A 14,070-nucleotide genomic window follows, 5' to 3' on the forward strand; every position below is an offset into this window, starting at 1 on the left:
CTTGTTTCATTGGAATTAAAATTAATTTAGCATTTGGGTAAAATAAATTACTTGATCATGTAAGATTAAGGGATGAGATTGCTTTCGTGGATTTGAAAGGTTGATCGGGGACAAAACGTCACCTGTCTATTCCCTCTGCAAACCCACTGACTTCCTCCAGCATTTAGTGTTTTGCTCAAGATTGCAGCATCTGTAGTACCTTGTGTTTCCTTCTGTGCTAGTACACCATTTTAATTTGGCCAAGTGTATCTTTGCTCTTTGAAAAATAATGCAATTAGTCAGCCCCGTTCTCTTTGCATAATCCTGCAAGATTCCGCTCTACAACCTTCAAGTCATACATTTGTAGAAATAGTATTAACGCTTAGTTTCATTGAAATTTTATGTTCTTCCCAAGTGCTCTGCAACAGTGCAACATGTTCTCAAAACCATCTGCAAAATGTTTAACTTTAAAAATACATTTATTTAGAACAAAAGTAAAGCTGTACATTGTTTAAAAGTACTCCATCCCTATTTCAGAAAGCTGAGCAGTTTACGATTTCACAATTTTGAGAGAAATGGACAAAAGCTTTCTTATTGGCATCCTCATCTCATCCTCAACATAATGGGAGATTCTGTGCAAATAATTCAACATAATACTGTAAGTGTAGCCATCAATAATAGTGATGTGTGGAAAAATAAACATAAATTGAAGAGCCTGGGGGAAAGGTTGTCATGAAACACGTATTATTTGGTCTTTGGGAAAGAGAAACCAAAGATTTATTTCCTATTTAAAAGCACAATTCATCTCCAGGTTCTTCAAATGTTGTATCCTGATCAAATCTAAAGTTCTGGCAATAAAGCAACGTGTAATTTCTGTGTAGAATAATTTATTTGCATTTTATGGGCATGTTTGTCAATTTACTTTCCAAAATACCAAAATTCTTTTCTAAAGAAATAAGAATATCAGAATATGACAGTTTAAGAAATGTTTGAGAAACATGCTTGTTTATGTGTGGCAGTTCTTTGTTCCTAATTCACAGGAAGAGATGAGTAAGTCAATGGGGTTTTCCCCCCCATTCACTGCTCATGTAACTTTTACTGTTTGTGAAATATGAGCAAGCAAGCAGTCAATACTTAAAGACAATTGGAAAGCCACTATCCATTTTGCATTTCCAGAAATATCATCAGTTGGATTTGGTTCATAATATAGTTCCAATTTATTGATATCTTTTAAATTATTTTGAAATATTTTCTATTTTAGCAATTTGTAAAGTTAAGAACAATTCTAAAGTACAAGATTTATTTCAAATAGGTATCTTGGTAAATTTGATTCACATTGATCAGGACTTAATAGTTTTGTCAATGTAAAAGCGTGACATCTTAATGTTGAGGTAAGCACTGGAATGAAAGGCAGCTCTCAAATATGATCATTTGTAGTGTTTATACCACTGCTGTCAATGTTTTCTGAAGAGGCATCAAGTTATATCTTATTATTGGCACGGAGTAATATGTTGCAAAACCTGGCCACAGTTTCTGTGTGAAGCATATTGTTTTAAAAAGCCCTGACATAACATTTTACAGTAAAAGATTTTAGGTCATTTTATACTAGAATAATATACTAGAATAATACATTTCAAAGTAATTCTCCATCAAAAGCTCAATGATGGCATTAACCCAGATTTTAAATATGAATAAGGTGTCTAACTTTCAGATTAAATTACTTTAAAAAAAACTGTATATACAAATAACTGCTCTGCAATATCGAACGATAATTATGCATGGGGTAGAATTAGGGTTCTTGGTCTCAATGCTCCCATATTCAACAGTGTTTTTGTATCTAAGGCACAGTATTTGAATAATATAGAAAACAACTTTGCAGAGTCTGGAGCAAATTTTAATGGATACGGGATTCTTTGTACATTCATATAAGCAAAATTATTCCCTTAATGTTTTATGGAGTAAACATTTCTTGGGATGTAGGTAGAGATTACTCAAGACCTTTTCTTGTTATTGTTTAAAATAATAATTTGGCAAAAAGTTTTATTCTAAACTAAAGACTTGCTTTTGAATAGCCCCCAAATCTTTAGTTTATCCTCACAAGAAACCAAATGAGGTCATTGTCAAACCTTTCAAGAACTGAAAGGTTTGAATAGGCCCCAAAATCTCTATCCGTACTGGAGGCCAAATGATGTCAAACCTGTCAAGGACTCATTTTTGAAAAAAAAAAATAAAAAAATGGCATCCCAAGTTAGAGTAACTCATTTAATTTTCCCTGCTTCCTTGCCGTTCAATCCTTTCCCAATCTAGTTGATAGATGTTCGGTTCAATAACGACACTCTACTAAAGTCCAAAATTAATGTCGCATGGGCCAACGACTCTTACCCTTCCACTTTATGGCATTCGAGATACAGTTCAAATGTTCAGCATGGCAGGAAGCAGCACAAGTCATTTTTCTTCGGATCTCCCCAAAATGAATGGGAACACACTTTGCCAAAACAAACATCAAATTGCAAGCACTGAAACATCTCTGATAATACCTCTCTTTCTCTCTTAACAAGCTCAACATGGGAACATTTTGTAAACTGCTATAAATTATATGTAGCTTATTTTGGAATATTGCTATAAATTAACACTGCTTAAATAATTATTGCATTGAAGATCAATCAATGAAAACCTTAACATAGTCCAGTTTTTCTAAATTAAAAACACTTCCTATGAACAATTTTGGAACCAAATTCATGATATTCTTCTTGGCTGATCCAGGCACAGTCCAGGGCAGATGAACTCGCCAAGGCAGCACCTCCATTCCACACTGTGAAGTCCCGATTTGCTGGGCTTGTAACATGCACATGTCCCGATTGGTCCAGAGGAACCATGGAAGAGATTTCTTTTTGTATTCTTGCTGGTAATCCGGTCAGCATCGTGTTTCCACCTTTGGGAAAGTAAATAGATTTAGAACACCAACCTCCCCTCGTAAAATGTATTTAGCAACTGTCCTTTGCCTTCACTTCTCTTAACCCTATTATACTGTGTCACTAGGTAGCACAGTGGTGCAGCCGGTAGTGCCGCTACCTCACAGCGCCAGAGATCCCATTTCGATCCTGACTTCGGGAACTGCCTTTCTGACGTTTGCACATTCTCCCCGTGTCCGCAAGGGTTTTCTCTGGGTGATTATACAGATTCACCACCATCTGACCAAATAAATTCCTCCTCATCTCCTTTCTAAAGGTACATCGTTTTATTCTGAGACTATGACCTCTCCACATCCACTCTTTCCAGGCCTTTTCACTATTGGTAGGTTTCAATGAGGTGTTCCCTCATCCTTCTCAATTCCAGTGAGTAGAGGCCCAGTGCCATCAAACGCTGTTTAATTTTCTACAGTTTGAATGAAGGAATGAAGTATAGAACACAAGGATATGTATGGGAAGGAGCATGTGGAGGCTGAATAAAAATAGGAACTGGAGAATACATGTACGTGAAAAGGGAAGAGGGAAGACAGGGGAAAATGCAGTAGATAGCAGCAGAATTAGACCATTCGGCCCATCGAATTTACTCTGCCATTCAATCATGGCTGATCTAACTCTCCCTCCTAACCCCTTTCTCCAAGGCAGCAGGAAGGTCAGAGGTTGACCTTACATCCATTCGGGATGGTTTATTGACCTAAAGCATTGATGTTATTTCCTTCTGTGCAAATACAAGCCCGATCAATGAGTCGTTCTGGCACTATTGTTGACGATTCTCTCTGTTCACTTTCAGCAGTGAGTGAGCAGCTGAAAGGAGGAGCAGTTCAGTAGATTTAAAAAGCAACATTAGTGTGAACTAATGTGGAGAAGGATCTCGATCCAAAATGTCACCCATTCCTTTCTCCAGAGATGCTGCCTATCCCACTGAATTACTCCAGCTTTGTGTCTATCTACTGTATAATTGGGATGTTCTTTTGATACATATCAAGTCAATTTACCTGAAAGAATAATGTTTGCAAAAAATGTTTTCCGCAAGTCCACATCACAGAGTATAATGGAGCGGAGAAGACTCTCGTGAATTCCATAGTGATCCCTTCCAATTACCTCAGGTTTGAACAAGACTTCTGGAGCCCTGGAATAGAGGGGCAGATGAAAATCATAAAGAATGTGTACATTTTAATCAAAAAGAACATTGACATATAACATCTCAAATTCTAGCATAGCATGAAAGAGTGTGAAACCACTAATCTAAGATTTTCACATTCTTTGAGATTCAAGGTTCAAGAGAGTTTATTGTCATGTGTCCCTGATAGGACAATGAAATTCTTGCTTTGCTTCAGCACAACAGAACATAGTAGGCATTGACTACAAACAGATCAGTGTGTCCATATACCATTATATAATATATACACACATGAATAAATAAACTGATTAAGTGTAAATAACAGATAATGGGCTATTAATGTTCAGAGTTTTGTCGAAGCCAGGTTTAATAGCCTGATGGCTGTGGGGAAGTAGCTATTCCTGAACCTGGTCGTTGCAGGTTCCTGTACCTTCAGGCTCCTGTACCTTCTACCTGAAGGTAGCAGGGAGATGAGTGTGTGGCCAGGATGGTGTGGGTCCTTGATGATACTGCCAGCCTTTGAGGCAGCGACAGCGATAGACCCCCTCGATGGAAGGGAGGTCAGAGCCGATGATGGACTGGGCAGTGTTTACTACTTTTTGAAGCTCTTAACCCTTTCTGTTCGTATTGGTGGAAATGTGTCAGCTTTGATAACAATCAGCACAGGAGCACATCAAGGCTACGTGCTCAGCCCCCTGCTGTACTCGCTCTATACTCCTGACTGCGTAGCCGGTCACAGTGCGAACTCCATCATCAAGTTCGCTGACGAAATCACTGTTGTGAGACGTATCACTGATGGGGATGAGTCAGAGTATAGAAGAGAGATCGAGCAACTGTCCATATGGTGCCAGCACAATAATCTGACCCTCAACACCAGCAAAATCAAGGAACTGATTGTGGACTTTGGGAGGAGTAGGAGGGGGACCCACAGTCCCGTTTATATCAACGGGTCGATGGTTGAAAGGGTCAAGAGCTTCAAATTCCTGGGCGTGCACATCTCTGAAGATATTTCAGGGTCCAAGAACACTAATGCAATTATCAAGAAAGCACATCAGCGCCTCTACTTCCTGAGAAGATTACGGAGAGTCGGTTTGTCAAGGAGGACTCTCTCTAACTTCTACAGGTGCACAGTAGAGAGCATGCTGACCGGTGGCTTGGTTCAGCAACTTGAGCGCCCTGGAGAGGAAAAGACTACAAAAACTAGTAAACACTGCCCAGTCCATCATCGGCTCTGACCTTCCTTCCATCGAGGGGATTTATCGCAGTCGCTGCCTCAAAAAGGCTGGCAGTATCATCAAAGACCCACACCATCCTGGCCACACACTCATCTCCCTGCTACCTTCAGGTAGAAGGTACAGGAGCCTGAAGACTGCAACAACCAGGTTCAGGAATAGCTACTTCCCCACAGCCATCAGGTTATTAAACCTGGCTTGGACAAAACTCTGATCATTAATAACTAGAGCCAGGATTTTGCCATAAATGCCATGTGCCTTTTCATGCCTTTTTTTGATGATTTCACCAGGATAATGCCCTTTTCACGATCGAGTGCCTAAATCAGCCTTTTTTTGCCGTTTTGCTAAAAGGATGTGCTATTTTCTCTAGTTGTACCGTGATTACAATGAAGTTTTCTATGTTAACACGTTAATATTAATGTTTTTTATTAACGTGTTAACATAGTATAACTTACAAGAAAATTTCCACCATTAGGCGAAACTGGGGGCGCCACTGTCGGTCGTTCATTCGTTCATGCCGCTGCCCGCTGTGTCCGTTTGCTCCAAGATTTATTTAAGAAAGAACTGCAGATGCTGGAAAAATGCAGGTAGACAAAAAAATGCAGGTAGACAGGTGGAGAAACTCAGCGGGTGAGTCAGGCAGAGAAGGAATAAACGACATTTTGGGTCAAGGCCCTTTTTCAGACTGATGGGGGGGGGGGGGAATAAAGGAAGCGGCAGTTACAGTAGGACTAGAAGGTGAGCTGGGAAGGGGGAGGAGGGAGAAGACAAGGGCTATCTAAAATAGAGAAGTCAATGTTGATACCACTGGGGTGTAGACTACCCAAGCGAAATACCCAAGCTTGTCTCCTCACTACGTTTACTGCTGGCTCCAGTCACAAATCTGAGTTTTCGAGTGATCTGTTCAAGGCATTCATTGATGATGGAATTCCACTGTGGAAATTGGAAAATAAATCTCTCAGAGATTTTTTAGAGAAATACACAGGAACCTATACCAAGCGAGTCATCATTACGGAAAAATTATGTTGATAGCAATTCCATTTCAACAGATGCTGCTGCACCCGCTGAGTTTCTCTTCACTTGCTGTACTTTGGCAAGAGGGTATAAAACATGAGAATGTTCTTGTTTGTTACTGATGCAGCTCCATACATGAAAAAAGCTGCTCGTGCTCTTAAAATTGATTCCCCAAAATGTTGCATTTGACATGCTTAGCTCAAGGACTTCATAGAATTGTCAAGTACATAAGTAGCTTGTTTCCAAATGTCGATCGCCTAGTTTCCAATTTGAGGAAGAAATCTTCCTCAAAGCACTGCAGTTGTTCAAGGAAATGGCACCCGAGATTCCGCTAATTCATCAGCCCGTTTTGATTAGGGTGGGGTACATGGTTGTCTGATGTACTCTACTATGCTGCAAATTTTGAAAAGATAAAATAAATCGTCAACTGTTTGGAAGAAGAATGTGCTCCAGTCAGGATCGTCAGTGAAATCATACAGAAAAAGTCCCTCCACCGCGATCATCCAATTTGCTTCCAATTTTGCAAACTTCCCACAAACTATCAATTCCCTTGAGAAATGTGGCGATACATTAGTGAATAACTTGCAGGTTTTTCAACAAAGTAACTAACGATATTTGTAAAATTCCTGCCGATGTAGGTAAAGACATGCAAGGAAAATGTGAGAGAGTGATTTTAGCTAACAAAGATCTGGAAGGAATACAAAACATAGCTAAAGTTCTCAAAGGTAGTTGTAATGCACAAGATATTGACATGAATATAGAGTCTGTAGCTTGTTTTGGGTATGCACCAGTCACCTCAGCCGAGGTAGAAATAAGTTTTTCACAACTGAAGCATATTCTGTGTGACAGACGGCAGTTTAACATCAGATAATTTGAAAAAAATGCTAGTAATCAAATGCAACCAGGCAACTTTGCTCATTTAATGTAATATACCGTAATATTATAATTTTTGTAACCATATTTTGGTGGTGGAAATACATGCCTTTTTAGATAATAAATGCCTTTTTTGCATCTTTTTTGTAATTTTTTAATGCCTTTTTGCCTGCCTATTTCAGTTTTTTAGTGCCTAAACGTCCTGGCTCTATTAATAACCCATTATCTGTAATTGCACTTTATCAGTTTATTTATTCGTGTGTGAAAATATTTATATAATGGTATATGGACACACTGATCTGTCTTGTAGTAACTGCCTACTATGTTCTGTGTGCTGAAGCAAAGCAAGAATTTCACTGTCATATCAGGGACACATGACAATAAACTCACGAACTTGAACAAACCTGTACATCTTTGGAGTGTGGGAGGAAACCAGAGCACCCAGGAAAAACCCACGCAGTCATGGGAGAACGTACAAACTCCATTCAGACAGCACCCGATCAGGATGGAACCCGGGACTTTGGCACTAAGTGCTGCTTTCTATTGCCCTAAAGTTGCTGTCTCTTGCCCCCGAGACATTCTGCTTGTTCCATTATGGTGCACGGCCCCCGGTCTTTCTCCAGAAGCCTGGCTCCCAGCATTCCAATGTAGCCCAGGCTCCATCTTAGTGCAGACACATGGCAGCACTCCAGGAACTATGGGCACCTGGTGAGGCTGTCAGTTCAATCCAGGCTCACATCTCTAATATTCACATTATGCATATGGCACGTAAAAATAATAATAAAATTAAAAATAATCCCGTGATGTTTTTACATTCATAAAACTGAAAGGGCACAGCCAAACATTACAAATCAAGTAAAATCATTGAAACTCACATAAATATTAAAAATTATTACAACTTGTATATAGAATAGGGTGGCTCAGTGGTTCAGCTGCTGCCTCAAAGCGCCAAGTACCTGGGTTCAATCCAAGACTCAGGTTGGTTTGCTCCAGTTTCCTCCCACATTTCCAAGACGCGTGCGGGTTTTATATGTAAGACATGTGGGTTTTAGACCAGAACGTGGTCGGAGAGCCATAGTGGTGTCCGGCTGATGTAAATTGCCCCGAGTGTATAGAGAGTGGATGCAAAAGTAGGATGACATAGGAGAGTGTGAACTAGATGGAGGCGTGGACTTGGTGGACTAAAAGGTCCGTTTTTGAGCTGCATCTCTAAAGTAAAACAGAACAGTACAGCACAGGAATAGACCCATGATGTCCATGCTGAATACAATATCCAATTAAACTAATGCCTTATGCCTCATTTATCCCTCCACATTCATGTGCCTATCTAAAAGTGTTTTAAACGCTCCTATTGCATCTGCTTCCACCACCAACCACCACCCCAGGCAATGTGTTCCAAGCATCCACCACTGTGTGTGTATAAAAATTAAAAACTTGCCCTGCACATCTCCTTTAAACTCTGCTCCTCCCCGACCTTGTATCTAGGCTGCCTAGCCATTTACATTTCCACCCTGGGACTGACTGCCCATACTTGTAAATGATCTATAACTTACGGAAGTGAAAGGCCTGGATAGAGTGAATGCGGAGCTGGTTTCCACTCGTGGGAGAGTCTAGGACCAGAGGCTATAGCCTCAGAATAAAAGCAGACGAGGAGGAATTTCTTAAGTCAGAGGGTGGTGAATCTGTGGAATTAATTGCCACAGATGGCTGTAAGAGGCCAAGGCATTGGATCATTTTAAAGCGGAGATTGACAGATTTGTGATCAGTATGGGTGTCAGGGGTTCTGGGGAAAAGGAAGAAGAATAGGGTTGAGAGGGAAAGACATGATTGAATAGTGGAGTGGACTTGATGGGGTGAATGGCCTAATTCTGCTTCTAGAAGGTAGGAATATCCCACTGTATCCCTCCAACAGCCTTCTCTATTGTCTGCCACTTCACCAATCTCTGCGTCATTCCCCTAGCAATCTACATCTGCATTGGTGTGAAGAGAGACGGCTGACTTTGCACCAGGTTACTTAATCACGGCTCAGGGGCATATTCTCCAGCTCAGGTTATTGAGCCGGAGAATATTGAGTTTATTGTCATGTGTCCATGATAGGACAATGAAATTCTTGCTTTGCATAGTATTATTATGCATTACATGAACAGTATCCCTTGATTCCATTAGCCCTAAGAGCTATATCTAACTCTCTTGAAAACATCCGGTGAATTATAGTAGTATAGAGTTGAGCTTCAAAGCCTACTTTGAAACAAATTAAAAAAGCCTAATGCTTTGAGACTTGAGCTATACAATTATTGTACAACTTAATCTTGTAATAAATGAACTCACTTGTATTATGCACAGTAAAAATGTAAATCAAACTATTAATTTTCTCTATAGAAATGTTGCTCATCATTTTATTCAAGAACATCCTTGGGCAAATTTATTATAAATTGAAACAAATTGACTTTGATCTAAAATGCAACATTCAATCCAATACAAATGAATGAGCTTTGTTATGCAAAGATGCTCAAAAAGGTGAAGGGAAATGCAAAATAGTATTATTATGCATTACATGAACAGTCAATTCCTCCCTTGCAGGTGTTAACACAAAAGAATTTTAAGCAAAGACTGCAAAGACTGCTCCCTTCGCAACTCCCTTGTCAATTCTTCCCTTCCCTCCCGTACCACCCCCTCCCCGGGCACTTTCCGTTGCAACCTCAAGAAATGCAACACCTGTCCCTTCACCTCCCCCCTCGACCCAAGCAGTCGTTCCAGGTGCGACAAAGGTTCATCTGTATCTCCTCCAACCTCATCTACTGCATCCGCTGCTCTAGATGTCAGCTGATTTACATCGGGGAGACTAAGCGGAGGTTGGGTGATCGTTTCGCCGAACACCTCCGCTCAGTCCGCAATAACCTACATGAACTCCCGGTGGCTCAGCACTTCAACTCCCCCTCCCATTCCCAATCCGACCTCTCTGTCCTGGGTCTCCTCCATTGCCAGAGTGAGCAACACCGGAAATTGGAGGAACAGCACCTCATATTCCACCTGGGTTGCTTGCGTCCGGATGGCATGAACGTTGAATTCTCACAATTTTGCTAGCCCTTGCTGTCTCCTCCCCTCCCTTAACCCTCGAGCTGTCTCCTCCCATCCCCCCCGCCCTCAGGCTCCTCCTCCTCCCTCCCTTTTCCCCCCCATCCCCCATCAGTCTGAAGAAGGGTTTTGGCCCGAAACGTCGCCTATTTCCTTTGCTCCATAGATGCTGCTACACCCGCTGAGTTTCACCAGCATTTTTGTGGACCTTTAAGCAAATTCAAATTGGCAACCAAGCCTGAATTGAGACACTAGGTAGCAAAACAAGTCCAAAATGGTGTAAAGGAGGAAGAATTAGTTCTCATTTCCCAGGTGGAAAATTAGGTCAAAAGGGCCCAAGATTGTTGCACCTTGAAGCTGAGGCTTTATAAGTTTTGTTTAGTTTTTTTAGTTTAGTTTAGAGATACAGCGCAGAAACAGGCCCTTCAGCTCACCGAGTGTGCACCGACCAGCGTTCCCCACACATTAACACTACTCTGCACACACTAAGAACAATTTACACTTATACCGACCCAATTAACCTACAAACCTGTACGTCTTTGGAATGTGGGAGGAAACCGAAGATCACGGAGAAAACCCAAGCAGTCACAGGGAGAACGAACAAACTCCGTAAGGACAGCACCAGTAGTTGGGATCAAATCCAGGTCTCTGGCGCCGCAACAGCTGTAAGGCAGCAACTGTACCGCTGCGTCACCGTTCCTCCCTTATAAGGTGGTGGTGAGACCTCATTTGGAGTATTGTGTGCATTTTTGGGTCCCACATCTGAGGAAGGGTGTGCTGACAATGGAGGGTCCAGAGCAGATTTGCGAGAATGATCCCAGGAATGAGTGAGTTAACATATGATGAGTGTTTGACAGCACAGGGCCTCTACTCGCTGGAGTTTAGATAGATATGGGAGGACCTCATTGAAACTTACTGCATAGTGAAAGGCCTGGAGATAGTGATTGTGGAGAGGATGTTTCCATTAGTGGGAGAGTCTAGGACCACAGGCCATAGCCTCAGAATAAAAGGATGTTCCTTTACGAAGGAGATGGCGGAATTTCTTTAATCAGAGTGTGGGGACTCTGCGGAATTCATTGCCATCTGATGTAGGCCAAGTCAATGGATATTTTAAACACAGAGATAGATAGATTCTTGGTTAGTACGAGTGTCAGGGGTTATGGGTGAAGGCAGAAGAATGGGGTTAAGAGGGAGAGATAGATCAGCCAAGATTGAATGGCGGAGTATGTTAGATGGGTCGAATAGACTAATTCTGCTCCTATCACTTATGAACCTCCAAAACCCCCCATTTTCACACGAGTAATAGATAGATATTCATATTGGCAAAGATCAATATTTTAGATTTTTGATCAGCTGCCTAATAGAGAACATTGTGAGTGAAAACAAAGGCCCCAGCACCCATTTTAGTCCCACTTGGTGAAACTGGCTACAAACAGGCAGACCTCAAGAAGTCTGGTGTCTTTCACTCGAGATTCTAAAGGGATTGCTGCAGGTGAAACAATGCAGTGCTACAAAAAGATAAATTTAACACTTTTTAAAAACAAGTTATTATTACGAGCACTTGCAGCTCGCACAAAATGAGACCAAAGAATAACTCTGGCACTGCCCCATCCTTCCTATTTGGGTTGTGCTGCTTTTCTGGACCCGAAATGTGCTCTCAATGATTTCCACAATCTTCTTGTACATCTCGATCTCCTTTTACAGGGGCTCCCCAGGATACAACTGACCAGGCGTAAGCAAATCCAACATCTACACAAATTCTGCATTCAATTGTCAAAGCATATTTCATGCATAACAATGACAAGATAGACAAGACAATTTGCATGTTCGCGTGACAGTGTGGGTTTACGCCCACATCCCAATGACGTGCAGGTTTGTAAATTAATTGGGTTCTGTAAATAGCTCCTGCAGTGTAGGGAATGGTTGCAAAAATGGGATAACACCGGACTAGTGTGAACGGGTGATTGATGGTCAGCATGGACTCGGTGGGCCAAAGGACGTGTTTCTACACTGCATCTCTAAACTAAGCAAATTTAACGTCCCACTTAAAAGTGAAGTTGTCGAGTCATCACACAAGGAAATTATAAAAAAGTACAAATTTAGATTGTCAACAGATCAAAAGCTTGATATTTTCTTGTCTGTTGCACATGAAAGATTCAGATGACAATAACTTACTTATTGCAATTCTCTGAAACTTATCCAGATGCCCCCAAACAGCACAAACGCATTCACATTCACTGCTTTACCTGAACATCTCATCTCCCAATGTAATTATATTTCCATCTGGCAGGGTATAATGCAGCACTCTGACATGTTCTGGGCTGCCCAGCTCAGCTTCATAATCTCCAGCAACATAACAGTGCTTCTCCTTAATATCTCGGACAATTTCCCACTCTGCCGTGCTGTTAAACGAATAGCCTCTTTCCTTCAATAGCTGCAAAATTAAAAAAAAGTTAATATTAAAAAAATGAAATTGAAATAGGCAATCATTGATCACCCGTTCGCACTAGTTCTGTTGCCCCACTGTCTCATCCGCTCCTCATGCATTAGAAGAATTTATAGAAGCCAATTAACATACAATGTCTATGCGTCATAAATTCAAGGGATAGGAGTCGAATTGTCTACTCAGACATTCAATCATGGCGGATCTATCTCTCCCTCCTAACCCCATTATCCTGCCTTCTCCCCATCACCTTTGACACATGTACTAATCAAGAATCTATTTCTGCCTTACAAATATCCACTGACTTGGCCTCCACAGCCTTCTGTGGCAAAGAATTCCACAGATTCACCACCCTCTGACAAAAAATATTTCTCCTCATCTCATTCCTAAAAGAACGTCCTTTAATTCTGAGGCTATGACCTCTAGTCCTAGATTCTCCCACTAGTGGAAACATCCTCTCCACATCCACCCTATCCAAGTCTTTCACTATTCTGTATGTTTCAATGAGGTCCCCACTCATTCTTCTAAACTCCAGTGAGTACAGGCCCTGCTCATCATAGGTTAACCTACTCATTGCTGGGATCATTCTTGTAAACCTCCTCTGGACCCTATCCAGAGCCAGCACACCCTTCCTCAGATATGGTGCCCAAAATGTCTCACAATATTCCAAATGCGGTCTCACCAGCACCTTTAGAGCCTCAGCATCACATCCCTGATATGGGAGGAAACCAGAGCGCCCGGAGGAAACCCATGCAGTCATAGGGAGTATGTGCAAACTCCACATTAACAGCACCAGAGGTCAGCAGCTCTATCGCTGCACCATTCAGCAATGAGAATGTCAGGCAGCACCGATGGAGTATGAAACAGTCAGCATTTTGATTCTATAATCCTTCAGCCCACGTGCCAGTTGCTGCATAACCTGCTAAATTCTTCCAGCAGTTCAAAAAAAATTAGAATTTATTTCTGCTCACAAAAACCTTTTTGCTAAATTCCTTTTCATTTCATCGGTCTGAGGAAGGGTTCTGACCAGAAACATCACCTATCCATGTTTTCCAGAGATGCTGACCGACCAGCTGAGTCACTCTGAGATCTGTCCATTTTTGTAAATCAGCATCTGGAGTTCTTTGTTTCTCCATCTCATGGCTCCATTTTCATTCACTCCTGATGCACAGGTGTTTGTATGTTCGAGTTTGTATGGGTCTGTAGACAGTTGTGTGTTCTCCCCGTGGCCGCGTGGGTATTCTCCGGGTGCTCCGGGCCCCCACACCCCAAAGACGTACATGTTTGTAGATTATTTGGCTTCTGTCAATTGTCCCTACTTTAAAGGATAATGCTAGTGTACAGGGTGATTGCTGGTCTCAGTGGACT

At 41.5% G+C, this 14,070-nt stretch overlaps 1 protein-coding gene across 4 annotated transcripts in view; it reads right to left on the bottom strand.

Annotated features, from left to right (window-relative positions):
* Window positions 1-1,857: 1,857 nt before the first annotated feature.
* LOC129697457 (uncharacterized) overlaps window positions 1,858-14,070 on the bottom strand; it is a 73,036-nt gene continuing 60,823 nt past the window's right edge. For 3 of the 4 annotated variants that reach the window (XM_055636048.1, XM_055636046.1, XM_055636047.1), the window contains exons 21-23: window positions 12,506-12,693; window positions 3,941-4,074; window positions 1,858-2,911 (exon numbers count right to left, since the gene is read on the bottom strand). In XM_055636048.1, the coding sequence (XP_055492023.1) occupies window positions 2,679-2,911; window positions 3,941-4,074; window positions 12,506-12,693 (555 nt within the window). In that variant the 3' untranslated portion in view covers window positions 1,858-2,678. The remainder of the gene's footprint in view (window positions 2,912-3,940; window positions 4,075-12,505; window positions 12,694-14,070) is intronic. The other variant, XR_008723527.1, reaches the window with a different exon arrangement.

The sequence above is a fragment of the Leucoraja erinacea genome, chromosome 5 (genome assembly GCF_028641065.1).
Source record: "Leucoraja erinacea ecotype New England chromosome 5, Leri_hhj_1, whole genome shotgun sequence".
In the NCBI taxonomy this organism is placed as follows: Eukaryota; Metazoa; Chordata; class Chondrichthyes; order Rajiformes; family Rajidae; genus Leucoraja; species Leucoraja erinaceus.